Genomic DNA, 23,141 nt, shown 5'->3' with positions numbered 1-23,141 from the left:
TACATTAAAAAAAAATCGTTTTATTTAATTATTTTTTAAGAAGTATAAATTTTTAATAAAGAATATAATGAGTGTGTATTAAACGGTGACCGTCGAACGACTCGCAGTTGCTAGTGATCTATTCCTGAGAGAAGACAATAAAATAATTAAATTCTATTGGTTCGATTATCAATTATCTTTAATCTCACTTGCATGCTTCCTGAAAAGTTTTTCTAGCTTGATCTAACATTCGTTTGTATATCTCTAAGTCCGAGGCTTTGTCCTGTTGTACCGTATTTAATCTTGCTTTCAAAGCGAGACATTCCTCTTCAAGTAATTCGAGCCTTTCGACAAATAGAGTATTAAATTAATTTCTCTTATTTAAAATTTAAGATTTAATTTCTTTAGAATGAAAATATATATTGCGTGATATTTACTTGAAATGGATTTGTTCGGCATTCGCAGATTCTTCACTCGTTCGAGATCCTGAGATTGATTTTAGATTTCTTACTCTGTAGCCGCTGTCCACCTTTGAAATCCCTGCTTTTTCGTTCTCTAGCTTTCGAAGCTTAGACTCCAATTTTGCCACCTTGCTTTGTTCGTTTTGCAAGGATTCCTGATAGATCGAATATTATCTTTCTTTGATCTTTAAAAATATTAGTGTTTTATAGTAGAAAATAGATACGATTAGATTGTTTGCATCGTTTCTCTCCTTGTCCAATCGTCTGTTCAACACAGTCACCAACTCTAATAATCTTTCTCGTTCAGCTTCTGCCGCGATAGCCATAGTGACATATTCGTTAGGCTCGTTAAAGTTTCTAATCGTATTCGGAGGACTCGTACGATAATTGCTAACAGTTCGATCTTCTAGATGAACACGTTGTTTCGAATCTTCCGGGATTATACCATCTCTAAATAATTAGATATTCATCTTTGAGAAAAAATGAGGAGAGAAAAAATGAACCATGCCAAAAATGAACCTCAATTTATCTATCTCGATTTCACGTTCTTCGAGCTTCCTTGTCAACCGATCGATCTGTATTTGAGCAGCTTGTAGATCATTTTTCAGAACGATACTTTCGCGTTCCAATTTCTCTTCCTTATTCTTGATGTCCATTTCGCGTTCTTGATATTTATTTTCAGCAGATTTAAGTCGACTCTATGAAAAATCCGATATTTCAATGTGAAGTATAGCGATATATAAATAGCGATACTAACGTTAAGAGCCTCGATCAAATGATCGTCGTGATATCTTTTTTCGTTCAACACAGCAATATTCGCCTTCGTCGTATTCAATTCGTTTTCTAGAACCTTTATTCTAGCTTTAGAGGCTTCGAGCTTTCTTTTATAGGTTTCCAACGCAACCTCTGCTTGTCTGAGCTCCTTCGCCGAATTTTCGATCTGTTGTCGTCTCTCCTTTTCTGCATTCCGAAGATTTGCGAGATTCTTTCGTTCCAAGGACGTCGCTAATTCGTTCGACGTTGTTAAAAAAAAAACATGAAGAAACGTAAATAAAAAATTGTCTTACCGGAAGATCCTTTTACAGTTCCATCATACTCCGATAACTTTAATTGTAATTCGGAGACCTTTTGTTGAAGCAGTCGGATTTGTTCGGCTCTTCCACGCCAGCCACCCAGTTGCGAGGATAATCCACTCACTGTTACGTTCTCGCCAACTTCGCTGCACAGTAACTACCCTTATATTCTTTAAAAATCAACGTTAATCCTTGACTAACGTTTCGAACGATCTACCTTTTGAGCTTTGTTGAATTCCTGCTTGAGACTCGCATAAGCGTTCTTCGACTCGTAAAGCTTCGTTTGAACTTGTTGCATTTTCTCCGTCAGAATTTTGATCTTATCCTCGTCTTCCTTCGATACAGATTGGACATCCTCGGTACCTTTGTCAAGGATACTATCCTGGATCTCGATTATGTTATTGCATGGATAACGATATCAAGGTATTGCAAAGATTTTGAAAGAGGAGACACGAGCAACTCACTGTTACGAGACTCTGGTGTTTCCTTCGAACGAGCTAGCTCATGTTTCAAGTTTTCCAATTCGGCCATCTTGCTGGCCAGAGTACCCTCGAGAGTCTTACATTTCGTTTTGAATACCTCGATCTCAGCCGTTTGTTCCCTACACTTCTTACTCAATTCGATGATCTTCGTTGCTGCCACTTCACTGGATTTACCTAAGGTTATAGGGAGTTGCGATTTCGTTATGCTTTCCTTCGTGATTCGAAGTTTTTCCTCGGTCTCTTCGAGCGCTCGACGCAAGCAACCATTCTCCGCAGTTAAATCCTATTTTACGACAGATTTGAGTAGGAATCATACATCGTTGGAACCAAAAATATACCTCTCCGCGTCTCGTTTGTTGGTTGCAGGCAAGCGGAGTGATACGCACGTCTTACATACTCACCCGGATACGATCACGCAGGTACGTATTTAATTCTTCAGGAAAAACGATTCGTTCGGGTAATTTTTCCTTTGAAATAAATCGTTTATTTTTATTCTTTTCAATGAACAATATTGCAACAGTTAGAATACAAGTATGTAAATTGATTTACTTAATAACTAAGTACAATGTTACATCAGTCAATCTATTACCGTTCGAAGCCGATTATAAAAATTCGTTACCTCGATCGTTTCTTTCGACCACGTCACAGTATCCTCGAAGTCGCAGACATCGTTTAAATCATTTATAAGATCTGTGTTCATATCTTTCGAATTCGGCATTACAACAATAATTTATATCATACGGGTATACGTGATTTTCTTATAATATTTTTAACGGGCACGTGTGGAATACTATCATATGCTATAGTAAATCCTGATAAGTTGGAGATGAGATACGAATCGAATTTCATCGGTTCGATTAACGTGTACTTTCCTTTGACACCGTGTCATTTGATCTACATAAACTGACGTACGCCACAATATACTTTTGTTTTTCGTAGAAGCTTGGAACGTGGGATTAACAGCGAAAAATTGACATTCGATGATACTTGTAAAAACTGTCAGATTTATTAAAAAAATTTATGGGACCTGATCGAGTATAACTTTAGTCTCCTTCGTACTTTATGAATATATACGTATAAGTATATAGCAAGATTAATTACGAAGAGCTAGGAGATTAAAGATAAGGTGAACAGGTAGTTTTTCTCCGCAAATTAGATATATTTTTATCTAATGCCTAGGTCGTCAATGAGTTAGCATTTTTTTTCCCTTTCTGTAATTTTTTGTTAGTCTTTTTTTGACTTCCTGCTAACTTTCCTTCTTTTCGAAGTGCATCCAATTTTTTGTTTTTCGCTACGATGATTTGTTTTGCATTATCACGTTTAGAATCTGTGGTGTATTGTACTTTTATCACGCGATTTTGAAAGGTCGAATTATTCAATGATAGTGCTTTCTGCAACAAAATTATTAGAATAGTATATTATATCCAATAGAAAAAAAAATGTATGTGATATATTATTAAAATTTACCTCGTAATCTTCTTGATTTCCTAGTTCAATGTAACAAAATCCTCGGGGTTTATTTGTGCTCTTATTTTTTGGTATTCTAACATCTGATATTGCACTGACTTTAGTTAGGAAATATTTCCTGATGTCATTTGAACTTGCGCTGCAAAAAAGTGTCATTTTTAGACATTACTCAAATAATAATTTCAAAAATACTTATAAAGAATTGAAATTGTTACCTATATGGTACATTTGCAACATGGAGAACGTATCTTTTTTTTTTAGAACCTTGCTTCTTGTCATTTGGAATTTCATTCTTTTTCTCGTGTTTTTTCTTTATATTTAATTTCTTATCAGGACCTTTGTCCTTGCTTTCTTCTTCTTCTTCTTCTTCTTCTTCTATATCCCCTTCATCCTGATCTTCATCCTCTTCCTCTTCCTCTTCTTCTTCATCATCATCGTCATCCTCATTTTCATATTCCATTTCTTCTGCTTTTTCATCTTCTTCCTCCTCCTCCTCTTCCTCGTCCACATCCTCATCCTCGTCTTCGTCCTCCTCCTCCTCCTCCTCATCATCATCTTCTTCTACATGTATTTTTTTATTAAATGATTTTTGAGATATAGCTTTATTTTCTTCCTCTTCGCTTAACTCTTCCATATCTTCGTCTTCATCTTCGTCTTCGTCTTCATCTTTTTGCGGCTTAAGTCTTAATAAACTACCTGGTTGTACTTTAGCATTTTTTTGCTGTTTAGATTTCTGCTTATTTGTAGATTTGACGGACAATGATTTTTTATCTTTTTCATTGATCATCTCCATTTGTTTCAATTTTGTATCCTTTTGTACCTTTTGAACTTTTTTCTTGCTATTATTGCCTGCCAAATTATTTTCATTTGTAGCAAGCTTTACTTTCTTTTCTTTTTTGTCACTAACTTTTGTAGTGTCAGATGTATCTTTATTGCTATCAGTTGATTCTTGCAAACCATTTGATTCTTCTTGTACTTTCAATATTTTTTTAAAAGTACCCAATTTCTTTTTTGCAGATTTAGACAATGATTCTCTACTTTGTAACTCTTTGATTTTTTCTTTTATTTGTTCAATAGACAATTTAGAGGTCATTGTTTTCACTTGTCCTTCTTCACGACGGAATATCTTGCGTTTCTCTTTACTTAATTTATTTTGCTCCTTTAATAATGTAATTCTATTCTTTTTGGATGTTGGAGAAGTTGCTCCTTCTCCATTCTGGCTTTCTTTGTTCCGTTCAACTTCAGAAAGAGAAGTATTATTTTCACTTTTATTTTTTTCCTTCTTTTTTTTATTTACATTTATATTATTTTGGGAAGCAACTGCTTTTTTTGCTTTCTTGGAAACTGCATTTCCACTTTGTACATTAGAAACTGTTTCTAGTTTTTGTTTTTTTGGCGGTGACAATGTATCTTTTATATCTTTCTTTTCAGATTTTTCTATTAGATCATTCGCAGACCTCTTCTTGAATTTCTTAGACATATTTGCTTCTTAAAACAAATAGCACGCACAAACTCAAGTAGCTTGTTAGAGAGGTATCTACAAAAATTGAAAATATTTCTGTAGGAATAAGATTTAAAAATATAATCGAAAAAATATATAGAAAGTCCGTGTAATTATATATAAAAATTAACTTCATAATATTAATATTGTTATAAAAAATGAATATATCATGAATTTTTTAGTAACATTAGCAAGTATATATATATGCGGTTTTGTGTTTCAGAAATACGTCTAGTATATTTGTGCATTAATGTGATAAATCATTATTTTATTTCGTTAAAATGTAAAGAATATTGAAATATAAAAGATATTAAATTAGTTTAATAACGAACCAACAAGTTTTCCTATATATTTTATAATATATATAAAAGTACTCACTTACATGCGCACAGTACACGCGGTAAAGACGGAATATGTCTTCGTTCAGAGGTTAGGCAGAAAATGTGGCATTCACTAGCGCCATCACAGAAATATCTGAAGTCATTTCCGGTTGCATATGCGCCTTGAGTATTTCTTAGGCGGTAAAGTGCACACGTGTTTCGTAAATGGCGGGAATGTCAAAAATGTCTAATGTCCCATTCATTTATAGACGAGGAGTATCGCTACAGACGATTCATTCTCTTTTTCTGGATTCTTTTTAACGTATAAACATACAATTCCACGCAATGTAAATTTTGATATGCCGTAGAAAAGTATATTTTATACCAAATGATTGTATAAAATATATTTTGATAATTTATGAATTCATGTAAAAAATATTTTCATCGATATGAGAAACGTTTTATGTTACATGAAGTACTCGATATATATGTATATATATATATATACATATATAATACTAATGGAATAACGAAACAGTTACGTATTAATCTAGTTTGAACCACGTACGTGCTTCCGTAGGAATATTTATAAAGAATGCCACGAGACTACGTGAATTCATGGAATTAACACGTTCGTCCGTTCCACTAAGGGTATTATATTTCCCTGCGGAGAAGAATGACGATAAGGACGAATAAATTTGCATTAGGATACATTTATGTCGAAGCTGCGATAGAAGTTATATGAGCGTCAATCAGAACGACGAGAAAAGCTACCTACTAGTCGGTCATCTAGTAAGCATACCTCTGCTCGTTACTTTAATATAAACATTTGCATTATATGATAATTAAATATATTTCCATGCTCCGGTGTCATAACCAATATTCTTACTCATTGTCCAATCCGCGTTCTCAAAATTTTATACTAGTCATCTTCTCACGTTCTGCATTTGATGTGTGCATTACCGAATATATTTTCAAATTGGTCAGAATAATCGCTATAATTATTCATTGCTACAAAGTCAATTCAAGCGAACTCTTAAACGCAATCAGAACTTATTAGTAGATACGTGACAAGTGCAGGCGTTCTTAAGAAAGACGCTCATTAGTTTTTTCATTAGATATTTTAATTTTAGGTATACGATCCGAATGTTTTGCATTTCAGAAATGGGACACGATCATTCTACGTAAGAATAAGAATCGTTGTAGTTATTCGAGAGAGGACACTTTTAAATTCCTTTCCATTCGAGAAGAAGCACGAAGTGGGCATGTTTTCTACGGTAATACACTCGTTTAATCCTAACAAATCGTTTTATAGAACACCATGGAATTCGAGCATCGTTATTCCTTCGAAAGCATCCCTTCGAATAACTCAGACGCAAGCGCGAGTTTCTTCCTCTTTTCTTCCCCTCTCTTCCCTTTTCCTTTTATTTTCTCTTTTCCTCCCTCGAAGCGGATCGCTCGTGGTCGTTGCATGCTTGCCGCAACGCGAGTGGTGGTCCGTCCTATTGATCGACCTAGATCTGCAGTTGGTCTCCGCGCTTCGTCACGAATGCGCGTCTTCTCTTTCGAGCAACGCGTCTCGACGACGTTTCTCCTCTCTTCTTTGAGCGTCTTTGTTCCTGACTCCTCATTTCTCCTTCTTACAATTAAAGAACAAGAAGAAGAGTAACGAGATCTCACTAGCTACGATTCTTAACGAATCTCGAGAAGGTCGATTATTTTTCTCCGGAGCAGTGAAACGTGTCACCTGTGATCGAGAAAACTTACGGTAATAATATCGAAACGACATTATCTCGGTTTAACCAATTTTCTTCTCTCACACGAATTTCTGTTTCTCTTCGGTGATCATTTTTTGAAAGATCTTCCTAAGAGAATCCGCTGGAAAATGGAAGACAGTTATCGCGTGCTAGATTCCTTCCAAAGACTTTTCTTGTTTTAACATAAGAATATGTTATTTATTCGACGTTGTCTTGTTTCTGACCGAGTCTACGTTTCGATTTTTGCTGCGACGTGTTGTATACTTTCAGTCGACCGACATTTATAATGGTGTGCCGATCGAACGAGACAACACGTTTTGTTTCTCCTTGTATAGAAAAGTTACAATGCCGGCACTTGTCCGAACACATGTGAATAATTTAATAGAAATAATTGGGATATACTCACGTTACTACTTATAGTTATATTAACTTAAAACTTTCGATAAAAATATGTGCACGATATTATTTGTTAACTCCTTTCTATTTTTCCACTAGTCACTGTCCTCGTTTACATGTTTTTCCACAGATTGGATTGCTTCCTTGGGAAATCGTAAAGAAGAAAAATGGACAAAGTCGACGTCCGATGTACGAATTCTTCGCGAGAAGGATGAAAGCACGAATGATTTGCAACAGGCTGCACGAGGCGCGCTGAGAAGTTCTAGCGCGTTATAACGGAGGAACGACCAGCTCTCTTGTTAACTCTTCTATTTTCATTGTTCTTATCGACGACGATCGAAAGAAGAAGATCCATCCTTTCGTTCGTTCGTTCGTTGCTATTCGTACGATTCTTCGAGGATTTTTCCAGAGGTAACTCTTCTCACTCGCATCATTTATCTTTTGAAATAATTATCGCGACGCAGAGAAGACAAAGTCAATTGTATTCGAAAAAAAAAAGACAGGAAGGATTCTACATATCACAGCATTCGTCAAGCTTCGAACTTTGAAAGTAGATACTATCGATTTGTTTCGATGCTTTATTCGGTTTCGCATCGTTTCGTTGCCAGAATTTTCTCGTTGACGTAAGCGTAAGCTAATGGATACGTCAATTTTTTAATAATAAGAAAAAAAAAGTACTCGATAAAGAATATCTATTAAATAGTGAAAAAATAAATCAAAAGGGAGGAACAGAAGAAAATATATGTTACTTAACATTTCTCATTTGTTCGAAAAGCACGATCATAGGCATAAAATTGGATTAAAATAGCCGCTGTGTTTATTTATTCTTTAATGATGTTAGAGAAAAAGTGAATTAGGAATTATGACGCTTCACTGGAGTTTACATTCTTTTTCGCTCTTCCTCTCTCTCTCTCTCTCTCTTTTTCTCGAATAACTAAGAAGTTATGTTTCACGTAAGTAACACGTTAAAAAATTTAGTTGACAGAAGATCGCTGATTTAGTTTTTATAGCTTGAAAGCGACGATCGTAGACATAATTCTTAGATTAGAAGAAATTTTCAAGTTTCTATAATATATTCCCGTTATTTTTTCACGAGAGAATTCCAATAAAAAGATCTTACCATTTTTAGTTCCGCATCGTTAGATCGATTAGCCGCACATCGTACAGCCACAGTCGTTCAAGAAACGAGAAATCACGATACGGTATGACGATATATCGAATGTAACGGGAGAGGAACAGCCGCCGACATGTGGACGAATCGTTTGATTATAGTGGGTGAGTGTCGGAGTAAAGAGATGTTTTCCAAATTTTGCGATTATCTTGTTATCCTTTTTTCGTATAAATTTCCTACGAAGCTCGAAAATGAAAAACGCCGGAGTAATTTTTATAAGATTTACAATACACTTGGCATTATATATGATGTTTCTCCTTTCGCGAAAATGTGTGTAACACAAACCATACATATATACAAACGCACATACATACATACATACATACATACATACATACATACATACATACATACATACATACATACATACATACATACATACATACATACATACATACATACATACATACATACATACATACATACATACATACATACATACATACATACATATATACATGCATATATACATGCATACATACTTACGTACGTATGTACGAAGCTCCTTTTGTAGTAGATTTATGATGTATAGCCGGAAGAAGAGCGCATCGTTTATTAATCAATTTATTTTCCTTTTTTTTTTTTTACAACAATCAACAGATTTTTTTGACGTTTGGACAATCTGTATAAATTTTGCAAATAAGAACGATGCACGTTTTTTTCCGGAGAAACGCACGAGGAACGAGAAGTCGAAGCTGCAAGGACCCGAAATAAAAATCGTAAAAGCACCGACTCGTAATTAGTCCCTCGCTGTTTTTTTTTTAAACACGTAATTGCTCGAGCTCGTAATTATCTTACCTATTGCTAACGATCCTCGTACCTACATACTCGAGATACATACATATATAGCACTAGAATATATAACGAGCCGACAGACCATATCTATGATTATTTTGGAGGTGATCGAGCGCACCGCCCGGGTGAGTGTGTGCAGACGATTGAACAAAATTTCGTAGAAAGACGACAGTCTTTACGCATAAATAGAAGCCTAGAATTATTACTCCGTTATCTCTATCTCCATCCAGCATCCGTAGTTGATTTCATTTTCCGTAGACACTCTTTTTTACAGTCTGAATCCTCTCCATTGGCTCTAGAGCCTGAATATTCGAATTACTTTTAGAAATCCAATACCGGCATGCGTACGATCGCTGCGCGCGTGCGCTAGGTACGTACACACGTGTGTGTTCCTATGTACGTCGGACGTATTTCAACATTTGTTAAAATCAGTCGTTTGAAGATTAATACATCTTATGTTTATGAAAATCATTTTGTTTTTTTTTTCTTACAATATAATCATTCATTTATGCGTTATAAATAAGGGTACGTCCGACGTTCGAATTTCTCAGATTCGTCGTAAGGTTAAATAATACGCACCCATAGTTGACACCGTGCATAGTGCCGTGAATTAGTGTTCGCAATAAAAAAAAAATGTAGTACATATCTATTTAGAGAGCACTGTAACCTTCACTTACGACGAGATTTAGACGTTTTACTCATAACGATGGTCTCATAGTAGCGTGTAGTTTTTTATGTTAGCGTTTATTAGTTGCAAATTACCGGGGCCCGTAGTCATACGATAGTTTATTTACCAGCTGTGTTTGTAGTGCCGTTGTTTGTTGTTCATCGTCGTTGTTGCGTTATACTTTTAATCTATTCACCTATCTCTCTTTCTATCTATTTATCTCTTTATCTATTTATCCTGTCCCACCGTCGTTAATGCCAAAGCGTGCCAGACGTTTTTAAAGCAGTGACCGATCTTTCGTTTTCAGCGGCAATTGTACTCGCGGTTGCCAACGTCTGTCATGCGGAGTGCCAGAGTGAGTGATTAAGCCACTTAAAGCCAGTTACTTCAGTGTTACATGACCGCCGTCACCGTTCTCCGTCAACGGAGACGTTCTCTATGCAACTCGATACGTCCGGTTTTGTCACGATAAGTTAGAACGTAATGCGTTCTCTTATAAAAAAGAAAAACATTCATAGACGATCTTCTCGACGAGTATAGAAGAAGAAAAAAAATCGGAATGCGTCGTCGTAGGCACGCTGGACGAGAATTTTTTCGGGATATCGCTTGCTTTTATGTGGCATTTCTATAGCGTCGATTTGTGTGTATCTTTTGAGAGAGAGAGAGAGAGAGAGAGAGAAAGAGAAAGAATGAGAGATTACAAGAGTGCGAGACAATTATTGCTTGATCAGCAGGATAAATTGACAAATATCTATTCCTTTTCTTTCTTTTTCTTTTTTTTTTGCTTTGGCATTGGCTTTCATGCTAAAATTGTATCACACGCTGCATGAATTATGTTCTTACGAGAGAAGGCGTTCTCGATCTTTATTGCACGAGTACTGGTCTTCTTGTTCAGCGTGTCCACGTTGAATATATATTATATGATACGTACATATGTATTTACCTAACGATGTACAGCCGTGGTTTGATCGAAAGAAACGTACGGAACGTTAAGGGTAGTCGAGAATGGACGACGAATCGCCAGCGTGTCGCGACTCATCAGATAAATTCTACTCGCGTGCGACCTCTTCGTTCCACTCGTTTTCTCTTCGTTCTTTCGATCATTCGTTCATCGAAGAAGTCGCACGCGCGAAACGCCGAAACTTTATCGTAATTCCAGTCTATTTTCCGTAGCACGCTCGGTCTATTGCTACGAATGCGATTCGTGGACAGATCTACGATGCAAGGATCCGTTCAATTACACGGCACTTCCTAGAGATCAGCCACCATTGATGACGTGCAATGGATGCTGCGTCAAGATGGTCCGAAATGCAAAATCACGTGAGTGTGCTTGTATTAGCCTCGTACGCTTATATTAGCTCAGGTTGGAATTCTTTTCACTTGGTAGTTCACCCTCTAGCGACTATTATATAGGTATACCAATTAAAGTTTTATTAACGTTAGACGTGACATTTTGCTTTCCAGTTTTAGTTTCAACTCGTTGGTAATTATATCGAATCATTAAAGATGCCAAGTGCAAAGGGTTCGTCCATCATTAGATAAAATCGAGATAAAATTTGAGCTCGCTCGAATGCATCTCTCCAACGCTCTAATGCACCGTTAAATGAACCGCGAAAACTGGATAGCCGTGTTTATTTCGAGCGTTTCTCGTGTTAAATAAATTACTTACCCACTTACCTACCCTACCTACTTTTAATAATCAATCTTTTCTCTTTTCTGTTTGATTCACAGCATACGAGAGCGTTAGAAGGACCTGCATTTCGCAGCTACAGATAAACTTATTCATGGTGGACCACGTGTGCATGATGGAAAGTACCGGCACTGGTCACATGTGCTTCTGTGAGGAGGATATGTGCAATCGTGTATCCCCGACTTCGTGTTCGAATCCCACCCTCCTCCTCTTACTCCTCTCGACCATATTCTTTCTAAGCTCGAACGTTTTAGGAGGCCAAGCTTGCTTTGTAGAACGTTGCAATGGTCACATTGTATAACACCGATTCGTTGTTCGATCCACTTAGAGATCACCAAAGGTTCCAATCGTTTCTCCCTCTTTCTCCCACCTTTCTCTTTATTCCCTTTTTTATCTCGTCCAAAAACTTACAAGTTTAGCATTTTGCAAAAAGTCGTTGCGACTACTTCGACGTAGAATAGAACGGAGTCTATTGTCTTTCGCGTAGATATCATTTGATCTCTTTCTCTCTTTCACTTTTTCTCCCTTTTCTTTTTTTTTATTTTTTTTTTCTCTATTTTCACTCATCATTTTCCAACATTTCTTAGCAGTGTGAAAGCAGCGGACATCGAGATATGCCGAGAAGGAAACAATACCATCGTTTTAGAAGAGCTTTATAAAAATTTACGTAAGATATCGTTCAGAAAGATAGATTCGCGTTAACTTTGTACTCTGTTTGCGAGATCGTTCAGTGGTATTAACACTGTCTCAGAAATCTGATGTTAAGGCAAAGCTAAGAAGTTAACGCGGATCGATCGACTTAGAAACGGCAAAATCCTGTCTCGTCCTTCCTCGTCACGATCGCGTTCGTTAATCTTTCATTAGATTGCACCTCACTCCGATCTTCTCTCGCACTCGGTGCACTTTTTCTCTCTCTCTCTCTATTTCTCAATTTATATTTCTTCTTTGTCTCCCCTCGCGTGCCCAATTGGACGTACATCGGCATTATCTAGCGCTTCATGCTCGAAACAAAAATTGATGCCGAGAAAATTAGCGAATAGATGACGATTCGCGAAACGTAGGCCGCATGGTGTTCTTCGGCATGTCAATTCAACAGGGTCATCGACGTGGCACCGTCGATGCAGCGACTACAATGACGGCGATCAGCGAGCAACGTACCAAAGAGAATCTTTACGACTAGCAAAAGCCGAATCAGTATGAGCGTGCTTTGGGAACGTGCTGTGCGTTTCGAAAAGATAATCAGCTTCTTTTTTTCTACCTCGAAGCTGTTTTACGGATTTAATTAAGGATTTTTGTGATATTTTTTTAATGAACATTTTTTTCTTTGACGACCTTTATTTTTTAATGAACTTATTCTCGAGCAGTTTGAAATGGTATTCTATGTGTATCTACATCTTTTTTATACGTTGTATGAACGATAACAAACTATGTAAATCGATTCACTCTCTTTGAGGTTATCAATAACGAGATTTATATCTTCTTATCCGATAAGTTTCGAAAGCACGCTCGTGTGCACGAGCATACACGATCAATCACGATTTAGTTAGCGAGTTCCGTAGGTAAAGGCACTGTTTAAATCGTGGGAAGCGACTTTGAGTGCATGGATAGTAGGCACTCACAATCAGATCGGAGGATCTCACTCGTGTTTCCTCCTTTGTCGCTCGACATTTTCCAACCACCGTGTGCAGCAGCACCTTGCATGATACTGCATGCCATTGTCATTAGTTACTCTTGCGTGTAATCGAATCGTCGTCCAATTCCATCGTCGTCGCTCGTCAAAGAGTAATCTACGTAATGAAAAAAGAGCCCTTTCTTCTTTCTCTCCTTTTTTTTTTCGTAGAAGATAAATAGAGGTATTAATCCGAGAGTTGCTTTTCGGCGAGCTGAACGACGCGAAGAACCTACGAAACCTTCCACCCCGACGGATGCAATGCGAGGCAGATCGAAAGGAAAACTAACAAAAGCACAGCGTGAGCCTTCAGCTTACGTCGTAGTCATCGATAAACTTCCTCGCTCGTGTTTATCGCGATTTTCGAATGAAAGTTCGATCGTTAACATTGTAACATCTCTCGCGGGATGACTCGAGCAAGCTGAACGCTCATGTCCTCACAGAGAGGCTTTCTTTAACGGAGCCTCTTGCCAAACAAGCTTCGGTGCTTGCATTGGTGGTGAGTTCACCGATGTTTCTCTGGCAAGCCATGCGGCTCGTGTCGCGTCATTTGTTCATTGTCGCACGCGCGGCTGCGAGGCTACTCCACTGATCTTCGTTATCTTTCTATCTTTTTCTATCTTTCTTTCCTCCTTCTTGTATTACCACATCTCTCTTGTATATCTCGCTGTTTACACTAATTTCCGATCGCATCGATTAACGCTATTTTCTCGCCAGCTTTTCGATTCTCCTTTTCAAATGGCAATTACGTGTACGAAGAAACGTCGATTATTTTGAAACGCATTGTTACGAGGAATTGCTAAGTGACAAAAATTGGGCCTACCTATGTACATATGCTGTATTCTAATACGAATCATATCATCTTTATCGATCGTTTCTTACGGATTTAGATAGGAGCTTGTTCTAAGTCTCTTAGGATTATTCTGGTTACGCGTATGTACGTGCGTGTGTACTCGATCGTATTTTATTCTATCACGAGTCATATCATTGTTACAAATCGTTTTACCGGCTAACGTAGCTAGCTGTTATCGATATTTAGGATTACACGGAGAATGTACGTAGTACGTAGGTCTTAGTTATGTAATGGTAATTATATGGTATCCTTATTTGGATCATCGACAGAAATCATATCACTGAAGCTTTATTCGCACCAGCAAGCAAAGGAAATTCGTTTTATTGTTATCCTCTTGGAAAACTTCTCTTCGGAAAACTATCTCTTCGATATTAATCTCGAGAGGTAAAAGATAATTCGAGATCGTGCTGGAAACGACTCATTTCTTTTTCGCGTAGCAAGACTACGTGGGAATTAACGCGATAAAATCAGAGATATTCAAGGACGTTTCTTCGTTCCAAGCGTTTGGAGTTATTGCGATCAGAAATATCACACATTAATCTATAACAAAATTTATAAAACGGCGAATTCAATCAACATATGTAATAATTGTTACGTTCAAATCTGGCCTCGCAGCCGAAAGATATCCACGTATATTCGTTATTTGATAAATGATATGCAACAATAATGTTACGAATAATGTTATGTAAGAAAACAAAGAAATCAGACACAGAGAAGTCCTTCTGTAACGCGATGAAAAATTCGATAAAAAAAACTATCTGCGTTGTAAAAAGAATTATACTTTCCCTTGTTTCGACGATGCACTAGTCATAAAATACAATACTTGTAAAGGAGTTTGCGCAATCGTTCGATAAAACAGTCTCGATAAGAAATTCTGAAAGAAATTCTTCTCGCAGATGATGGTATTGATTGTAGGTAGAACGTCTAGTAAGAGGGATTATAATTTATTAATAAAAGAAATATCGTTAATTCATCGTCGTTTGACTTGATGATTTCAATATCATTTTCAGCCTGTAGCTATAGATCGAATTAGGATTGATATTTCTTCATCATAGATTGTAGCAATTGATACTGCGAAGAAAAAAAAATATATATATATATATGAAAAAAAAGAAAGACAAATATTAAAGCGATAAATGTTGAAGGTTATTTTCAAAGACAAATCTTTCGTATTTGTCACGACGTCGAGGACAATAAAATGTATACATACCTGTTATGAAAATCGATCCTTGATACTTTACTCCTCCATCACAATAAAACATTCGGTGTCCACGCTCTTACAGAAATCGCTCAAAAATCGATCGAATGGACGAGAGGTATGTATGTACATTAGAATAAGAGGAAAAGAGAGAGACATTTGCGTTTCGCCTAACTACGGCATTTAACGTGATTTATTGCTGCTATCGATATTTTTCGTTTGCTTCTACGGCTTATTCGAACGATCGTACGTCGATTTAGGAACGACGAAAAATCCATTTAAAGTTAGATAGATAGATAGAGATAGCTAAATAGATAGACTGACAGAGAATGAGAGAGAGGGAGAGGGAGGGAGGAAGAGCGAGAGAGCGAGAGAGAGAGAGCAAATAGAAACGAAAAGATAATCTTAGACGCGTTAACATTTTCATGACTCTTCAAATCGACGATCTACGTCGTGTTTCGTAACGAGATGAACAAAAATAAAATAACAGGAAAGGAAAAGAGATTTACTGACGTTTGAAAGAGTGACCACACTTTTGACAGAGCCTGCCGTCTTCGTCACCAACGTCGTCGTCGCCACCGTCGTTGTCGATTTCTTCTTTGTCCTTGATCGGTTTCTCCGATCGAAAACGTGGAGGTACGAGCTCACCCGTGTAAGGTCGATGTCCTATCGCACCGATCGTTTCGCTTCTGGGCATACCCTTCTCCCCGGATGGCATGGACGAAACGTCTTGACCTTCGTTTTCTTGCTTGACAACCGAACCATTAGCTATTCCATAGCCCGAGTGAGCTTTCGCTATCTCCTTCTTCGAGTTCTTATCATACGATTCATCAGACTCCGATCGTAGCATAGAGTTCTCTTGAGAAATATCTGTAATGAGAGTGACGGAGTTAGAAAAAAATTATACGTTAGATACGTTCGTGATTACATCGTAGATAAATTTACCGTTGTAGGCAGAGTCGATTTTGTCGATGCTCATAGTAGATTCAACGGTGGATAGACCGTCTTCGTCCTCTTTCATTTGAGGAAGATCGGTAGACGGTCCTGCTGATCGTCCACAACATACGTAGCCCTACAATTATTTTATTTCTTTTTTTTTTAATTTATACAGCACGATAGGGAATTATATAATTTTAACGAAGTAAAGAGTTATCACTGATCAAATTGTATCGAGTCGAGACGATGATCGAACTCACTTGAACGAGATCCATGCGAGAATCTAAAGAAAATTGTTTTCCTGACATGAGTATACCTCGAATACGTCGTCGCATCGCTAGAAATGAAAACGGCTGAGTTACAGAATCGAATATTTTCAATAAAATCGAAAACCGGTCACCTGGACTATCCTTTGCTTCGACTCGTAGCTGTCCAAAGTTCTTCATGCATTCCTCGAAAACATCGGTCGCGTCGTATATGGCCGCGAAACTGCCATTAACGATCTTCGGTGACATCGGTGAATTAGCTAACAACAAACTGGAACCGAAATTTTCGTTCTTCTCGCGCGTATCTGGAAAGTGGAAGGAACGTGGTCGATTGTGTCTTTCGTAAAGGTAAATTCGAATTCGATCGTATGTAGAGTTCGATAGAATTCGAAAGGATACAAGGGAAAAGAAGGAAAAGAAAAATAAATAAAAAGGCAAAACAAAATGAAAAAATAGAATAACGATAGGAACAATAATTTATTGCTAATTGAGAAACAAGATAAATAATAATATTAATTAGGGAGGAGAAAAAAAGAAAGAGACGATTGATTGATTTTAAATCGAGAATTCGAAATAACTCCGTTCAACTTGGTCTGCTCAACATTTTTAAACCTTTTTCCTTGCTCTTTTTCTTCTAAAAAATATATCCTATATGAATTTGAATCGAGTCCGAGTTCCAGCTACGTTGTCTCTTATGGTTTTTATGTTTGTTCCACGTGAATGCTTTTTCCAATTGCTCTATTATCTACTAATACATAATCATAACCAATCCAAAATGATTGTGAAGAATATTGTCAAGCGGTTTGCACCTGCCTACGGTCTTCCTGAGATTTACCTGCCAATGGAACTCTTGCTCTTACTGGTGAACCAGAACTGTCACCTAAAATTTCATTCGCCGTATTCCGTATTTCTGCCCAATCTTTCAATATATCTTCGTTGGTGGTGCTAAAATAGCGATTATTCATTAATCAATCCATACAGGTTGATTAAAGACAGACGATAGCTTACTTGGTCGAAGTGACAGTGAATCTGATGACGTATTTTCCGTGAAGTGCAGCAGGTACGCAATGCACTCGACCACGGGAATTCATTTTCTTTAACAATCTTTCAGTCCAGTTGTTCTCACCTCGCAAACGAAATACAACCATTCCTAAATGTCTCGTAGCAGGAATTTCAAAACGTGTATCAGCCAGTACCAAAGCTTCAAACTTTTGTGCTAATCTTACTCCCTTGAAACGTCAAGAAACATTTGTTATACGACGTTGAATAATTATTAAGTAATTACAAACATTGATAGCAAAAGATATTCTTTACCTCTCGTATGTGCTTCTGAAGTCCACTAATCCCGTAATTTCTGATGACAAACCAAAGTTTGAGTGCTCTGAATCTCTTTGACAATGGTATTTGCCAGTGCTACGAGACGATAAAGGACGAATTTAAAGCGTTTATATCAATTTTCTGTATTATCCTATCAAGTTTTTCTTACTCACCATGAAATCAATGGCGAGTCCTGAAAAGATGATATAACAATGTGAATAAGATCGAACGAATTCGTAATGTGCGAATGATGAATTATAATGAATTATCTCACCGGAATTTTCGTGCTTTAAATAAATAGGATCCACGTTGAAAGTTCTGTGAAGAGCCTGGCTATTTTTTACCCTGAAAAGTAAAGTTCAAGTTTACACGCGCGCCAACTGTGTTTTTCAACCTCGAATCGAGAATAGTTTCATTTCGCACCATCGACTTTAAAAGCGATTCAAATATCATCGGGGACGCTTATGGATTGTGAACAATTGTGGATAACTAGAAAATCGCTGCTAGGACGCCTTCAAGCGGATATTGCGGAAAGAATGAGGAAAAAAGGAGGGAGTTTCCGCAATAAGATCTACGAGATGAAAGAAGACAGAGAGAGAGAGAGAGAGAGAAAGAATACGAAGATGGTTAGTTTAGTTTTTAAATGTTACGAACTATTTCTTTACATCTTATTTTGTTCTATCTCCTTTCTGTCGCGCGTAAATGAAATTATCAATCATGCTCCTTACCACATAGCGGTACAATCGAAATGAACCATCAACCACTTGCTTGGATTGAAAGCAAAAGAATCGGCATACTCGATTCCTTGAAGCCAACCACGAAATTCCGGGCAGATAAAGGCGCTTCCGGCATAGGCAGCATCGATGTGTAACCACAGACCATTCTTTTCGCCTATAACAGATCGTACGAGTCCGATCGTCGATTACGATTACTCGATCGTCTCTATGGAAAATAATAGTTTCTCGAGTACTCACATATCGGGCCTACTTCCATGAGATTGTCGAAGGAACATGCACCGGTCGTACCCAAAGTCGCGCAGACCTGAGATCGTCCATGAATTTTATAATTTCATAGCGTCACGATGAACATGGAAATGATCGGGCACGTCGTATCTTTTTTTAAGTAATCTCCCGAAAAATAGACAGGAAGCATTGTTAAATTTAAGTTTCCATAAATAAGGAAGCAAATAAGTAATAGGACGTCAAGAAAAGATAATCGGATGCTGTTCGCCCTAAGGGACCAACTAGCGAAACGTCGATCCGGATTGTTGCGTCGAGCGTCCGACTATAGCGGCGACACGACTACTTAAACTCCGGAGAAGGTTTTAATTGGCGACTCGATAGTTTGCCTTATATCTGTGACTACTGACAACTCTCCTCTAATTGGCAAGTGTATTAGAGTTTTTCCTTTGTGCATTATTATCATTATATTTTTCTTAATCATAAATTCACTCGCAATTTGTTTACGAAATAAATAAAAGAGAATACTTACGAAAAATGGAAGCAAGCCGTCAGCTCGATCACGAGCCAAAGCTTCTTGAAGAGCTTCGCCTCTCATGCTAAGATCCGCATCCGATTCGATGTACCTCATTTTTACTAATCCGATAAGTCCAGCCTTCTCCACGCTCGAGTGCGCCTTTAAGCAATACATAGAAAATTCCTTTAGAAAAGAATTCCCGCGATAAAAACGAGATAACGAAGAAACAAAATAAAATGAACCTGATCGGAACAATAAGCTACGAGGCGCGAGTTGATATCCGCGCTCGTTTGATCGCCTTCGCTTTCTTGAACGTCTCTGATCGCACGAGTTCTTGCCGCAAGAAGGGAGACAAGAGTGGATTCGGACGCAGTAGTTTGAATGACACCTCCACCACCGTTCACACCAGGCCGATGCAAAAATTGTTCGGGCAAACCTATCATCTTACCGAGCCAATTCATCACGATCATTTCTAATTCGGTACACACTGGACTCGAAGCCTAAACGAGATTAATCAGAAAGTGTAAATAAGACTCGAAGAAGAGTCATAGCTGTGTCTCTCTTACCCAAGTGAAACCGAGACAATTAATAGCGTCGGCCAACATGTCGCCTAACAAACTCGTCGGAGAGTTCAGTGCCGGAAAGTAAGCGTGCATATGAGGGCTTTGCCAATGAGTTACACCTGGCATAATGCATCTCTCGATGTCAGCAAATATTTCCTCCCATGGCTCCCCGTTGACGGGTGCTGACGCAGGTAGAACATTTCTCAGGTAGCCTGGTGACACGGCGGGATATACTCGTCTCGAACGAATATTTTCGAGATAATCGGCGATATAATCCACCATTTCCTTTCCTATATAGAAAACACGTAGAAAGGAGAAAAGGAGAAGTTATCCATTGTCGTGGATCCGACGATTTCAAGAAATTTATTTATTTGGTCCAGCGTCCATTGTCGATCGTAAGATTAAAGGAAACCGAGAAAAAGAAAACTCGTTCGTTCAACGTGAACGCGAAAACAATAGTTCATCGAGACTCTCGTAAATCTAAACTCGTCTTTCCTTTGATTGCTTTTCGTGGTCCATTAACAAACTCCTTTCTTTTCTCGAATGGATTCGTTATGTAAGAATGTAATAGCGTTTACGTTCACTAACACTCTCGATTATCAAAGTAAAGTTTCGTTTTATATCGGAGTGAAGCGTTAAGCTGGTGTCGTTTGTATTCATAAAACTCCTTATCGCTGGTAGAATGCAGCAAGAAAATCCGTGAAAAGACTCGTCGCGATTTATCGTCTGCTTAAACAGAAGATTTGCTTCTCTACCGATTGAAGCCTATTGGAAACAATATCAGTCAGTCGGATAAAATCCTTTAAAGTCTCGAAGCTTCCCCTATCTCGATTCCTTCTTATTGACGTTGCTTTAGTACCTCATACGTTTTTTACGACGAAATTTGATCGCACGAATCTTTTTATTCGTTTCGTCGTTGTCTCCTTGTTTCCATAAATTACAAACGTATTTCACGAGGAAAAGAGAAACAATAGAAGGAGAAAGAAAATGGATAACGACATATCTCTCTCGTCAAGTCGAAATGATAAAGGAAATATTTTACCAGCTTCGTAACGAGTCTTCTTTTAGCTAGATCGCTCTCTCGGGACCGCGAAATTCATTACAAAGCAAGCATGCCATTTTCGAGTTTATGGATAAGTAAAGAAAACAAAAAAAAAATGATAAACGATTGTAAAGCTACTGGGATATTTAGAAAAAAGTAAGAACATTTGGCAAGAGTAATGTGCTCACCATGCTTACGATATTCTTCGAGATTCATCGTTTATCCTTTAAAAGACGCAAAGACGGAAAGATCGAAATCCTTATTTTTCTTGGGCCTTTGTCCCTCGACGAACGATGGGTAGCTCGACGAGTTCGTTCCGTTTCTTCGGCCTATGGAATCAACAGGATGACAGGGTCACCGTGGAAGATCAGGGTCGATACTAAAACTAAACCGGTTGCTTCACAACAACCAGATCTCGAAATTGCGATCGACCCGTTTCACGCACATGTGGCGACGATAATCTATTCGTTCGTTTCTCCACGGACAAACGAAATCTCGGGCGACGAAGAGGGATCGCGAAATTTAAAGGACAAGTAGCGAAAAGATCTCCAAGGTCCGAGAAAACTTGTTTAGGAAGAAAATAATTCGCAAGAAGGATAGAAAATACGTGGATGGTGGTCCGGAGGAGATCGCAAAGGGAGGTAACGCTTGCTGCGGTCACCATACGTATCAGCTTCGCGTGAAACTTTGGCGGATGAGCCGGACGGGGAGAGTTCTATGCTACGCGATTTGTACGGATTCATCCATCGATCGTGCTGTCACATGGCACCCAAGTCGAGCTTATTAGGCTAGTGTGACAAGGCTCGTAGCGGCCTAGAACCGAACTGCCCCCTTTCATTCACTCCTACGGACGTAAAGTCACCCCAACCCCTTACCCTCGCTCTACCTCGATCTCTGATATTTCCACGAGAACTTGTACGAATTCTTTCCTATTATTAAACTACGATCGAGCACCGCTTCTTCTTACGATAAGCGACATTTCGATAAACTACTTCCGCGAACTTTCCTCCTGATGAACGAAATCGAATACGATTTTCCTCCCTTGTTTTGGGACGGCTCTTTGCTAATCCTATTTTGGAAAACACAGAATCTCACTCGCGAGCGAACTACAAAGTTGAAACGGACCGTCCCGCGTCCTTTGTCGTTCGTCTTTGGACACGAGCCTTTCCTGAAACTCATTAACTCATTCGTGAAATCGACTTATCCCTACCGACTCGCTTTCATGTCATTATTATTTTATTATTTCGTGCGTAGTATTATTCATTATTATCTTGTTATCGTCTTCATCATCATCGTCGTCGTCGTCGTCGTCGTCGGATTAAAAAAAAATTCAACTTGGTGATAATTTTTATTAGAAGAATAATTACGTAACGATAGGTACGTACTAATATATTTTTATGGAACAATAATTATCATTTCGGTTGTTTACGCGAGCTTGTTAGGTTTTTGTTCTTTCTTTTTTTATTTTCTTTTTATCGATTTTCTCAGAAATCGTTAATGTTTGAACGGAAAAGGATATTTTTCACGAATAGATTACGCTTCGATCTTTGACGCATGCGGAGACGCGTGTAAAAAAATCGACGGTACGATAGCTTACAAGCAAGTTGGACACGAGCGTTCAGAGAAGCAAAGGTACGTACGTTGAAAGTGTGAGAAAGAGAGCGAGCGAGCGAGAGAGAGAGAGAGAGAGAAAGAAAAAGCTTAAGCGGCAGAGAAGGACTGTCGGTGATATTAAAAGCTCGTCCCTCCGCCGTTTCCGCTTCCGACTTTTCTAATTTCCCGTAGCTTTCACTAAGCGCGTACGATTCGAAGGATTTATCCGCTTTATATGCCGCATGCTTCGGACGAACGACGACGAGTACATTTCGAGCGTCCTTCTTTGTCAAATTTTCGCCATTTGGAAAACTCTCGGATATAGCTTAATGCGTACTTAACGACGAATCGATATTTTATTCTTAAAATAAAAAAAGAAATAATCTTGGCTTTATTCAGCGAATACTCGTTCAAAATTATACAATTGAAGTATCGTACTTGCGTATATATCTGCTCGCGTTTCGCAAAC

General features: G+C 38.0%; 4 protein-coding genes across 10 annotated transcripts in view; 1 reads left to right on the top strand and 3 right to left on the bottom strand.

Moving 5' to 3' along the window:
• Positions 1-2,713, bottom strand: LOC127070444 (coiled-coil domain-containing protein 13-like). Its single transcript, XM_051008421.1, has 11 exons — positions 2,615-2,713; positions 2,397-2,462; positions 1,978-2,278; positions 1,731-1,930; positions 1,508-1,670; positions 1,198-1,445; positions 960-1,138; positions 665-890; positions 417-595; positions 189-323; positions 1-124 (listed from the first exon to the last, which is right to left on the bottom strand). Exons 1-11 carry the CDS (start codon positions 2,711-2,713, stop codon positions 79-81), a joined length of 1,842 nt encoding a protein of 613 aa, XP_050864378.1. The 3' UTR covers positions 1-78.
• Positions 2,457-5,607, bottom strand: LOC127070501 (glutamic acid-rich protein-like). 2 transcript variants are annotated; one of them, XM_051008588.1, is made up of 4 exons: positions 5,342-5,607; positions 3,678-4,999; positions 3,463-3,601; positions 2,457-3,386 (listed from the first exon to the last, which is right to left on the bottom strand). In XM_051008588.1, the coding sequence occupies exons 2-4, from the start codon at positions 4,940-4,942 to the stop codon at positions 3,171-3,173; spliced, it is 1,620 nt and encodes a 539-aa protein (XP_050864545.1). In that variant the 5' UTR covers positions 4,943-4,999; positions 5,342-5,607; the 3' UTR covers positions 2,457-3,170. The 2 variants fall into 2 exon arrangements, with proteins under 2 accessions (XP_050864545.1, XP_050864544.1); XM_051008587.1 differs by having other exon boundaries at positions 5,346-5,606.
• A 1,159-nt stretch (positions 5,608-6,766) lies between these two features.
• On the top strand, positions 6,767-15,250 carry LOC127070503 (protein quiver). 2 transcript variants are annotated; one of them, XM_051008590.1, is made up of 6 exons: positions 6,770-7,051; positions 7,567-7,847; positions 8,566-8,711; positions 10,377-10,424; positions 11,243-11,389; positions 11,801-15,250. In XM_051008590.1, exons 3-6 carry the CDS (start codon positions 8,684-8,686, stop codon positions 12,058-12,060), a joined length of 483 nt encoding a protein of 160 aa, XP_050864547.1. In that variant the 5' UTR covers positions 6,770-7,051; positions 7,567-7,847; positions 8,566-8,683; the 3' UTR covers positions 12,061-15,250. The 2 variants fall into 2 exon arrangements, with proteins under 2 accessions (XP_050864548.1, XP_050864547.1); XM_051008591.1 differs by lacking the exon at positions 10,377-10,424 and having other exon boundaries at positions 6,767-7,051.
• A 387-nt stretch (positions 15,251-15,637) lies between these two features.
• The window catches only part of LOC127070497 (histidine decarboxylase), an 88,706-nt gene continuing 81,202 nt past the window's right edge, over positions 15,638-23,141 (bottom strand). For 3 of the 5 annotated variants that reach the window (XM_051008573.1, XM_051008574.1, XM_051008575.1), the window contains 15 exons: positions 21,268-21,408; positions 20,041-20,327; positions 19,717-19,974; positions 19,490-19,633; positions 18,973-19,039; positions 18,727-18,889; positions 18,273-18,343; positions 18,172-18,191; positions 17,996-18,094; positions 17,690-17,910; positions 17,517-17,626; positions 16,816-16,986; positions 16,676-16,752; positions 16,425-16,551; positions 15,638-16,349 (listed from right to left, as the gene is read on the bottom strand). In XM_051008573.1, the coding sequence (XP_050864530.1) occupies positions 15,985-16,349; positions 16,425-16,551; positions 16,676-16,752; positions 16,816-16,986; positions 17,517-17,626; positions 17,690-17,910; positions 17,996-18,094; positions 18,172-18,191; positions 18,273-18,343; positions 18,727-18,889; positions 18,973-19,039; positions 19,490-19,633; positions 19,717-19,974; positions 20,041-20,327; positions 21,268-21,295 (2,208 nt within the window). In that variant the 5' untranslated portion in view covers positions 21,296-21,408 and the 3' untranslated portion in view covers positions 15,638-15,984. Of the gene's footprint in view, positions 16,350-16,424; positions 16,552-16,675; positions 16,753-16,815; positions 16,987-17,516; positions 17,627-17,689; positions 17,911-17,995; positions 18,095-18,171; positions 18,192-18,272; positions 18,344-18,726; positions 18,890-18,972; positions 19,040-19,489; positions 19,634-19,716; positions 19,975-20,040; positions 20,328-21,267; positions 21,916-23,141 lie in introns of those variants that run through there. The other 2 variants (XM_051008577.1, XM_051008576.1) reach the window with 2 other exon arrangements.

The sequence above is a fragment of the Vespula vulgaris genome, chromosome 18, assembly GCF_905475345.1.
Source record: "Vespula vulgaris chromosome 18, iyVesVulg1.1, whole genome shotgun sequence".
NCBI classification, from domain to species: domain Eukaryota; kingdom Metazoa; phylum Arthropoda; class Insecta; order Hymenoptera; family Vespidae; genus Vespula; species Vespula vulgaris.
This window is presented reverse-complemented; position numbering and strand designations above follow the sequence as displayed.

Coding starts and splice junctions, on each gene's coding strand:
- LOC127070444 (XM_051008421.1), bottom strand. CDS start 2,713: ATGCCGAATTCGAAAGATATGAACACAGATCTTATAAATGATTTAAAC. Junction 2,279..2,396: donor ACCTGCGTGATCGTATCCGG/GTGAGTATGTAA, acceptor GTCGTAAAATAG/GATTTAACTGCGGAGAATGG. Junction 1,446..1,507: donor AACTGTAAAAGGATCTTCCG/GTAAGACAATTT, acceptor CGAACGAATTAG/CGACGTCCTTGGAACGAAAG.
- LOC127070501 (XM_051008588.1), bottom strand. CDS start 4,942: ATGTCTAAGAAATTCAAGAAGAGGTCTGCGAATGATCTAATAGAAAAA. Junction 3,602..3,677: donor GTTGCAAATGTACCATATAG/GTAACAATTTCA, acceptor ACTTTTTTGCAG/CGCAAGTTCAAATGACATCA. Junction 3,387..3,462: donor GAAATCAAGAAGATTACGAG/GTAAATTTTAAT, acceptor ATTTTGTTGCAG/AAAGCACTATCATTGAATAA.
- LOC127070503 (XM_051008590.1), top strand. CDS start 8,684: ATGTGGACGAATCGTTTGATTATAGTGG. Junction 10,425..11,242: donor CTGTCATGCGGAGTGCCAGA/GTGAGTGATTAA, acceptor TATTTTCCGTAG/CACGCTCGGTCTATTGCTAC. Junction 11,390..11,800: donor GGTCCGAAATGCAAAATCAC/GTGAGTGTGCTT, acceptor TTTGATTCACAG/CATACGAGAGCGTTAGAAGG.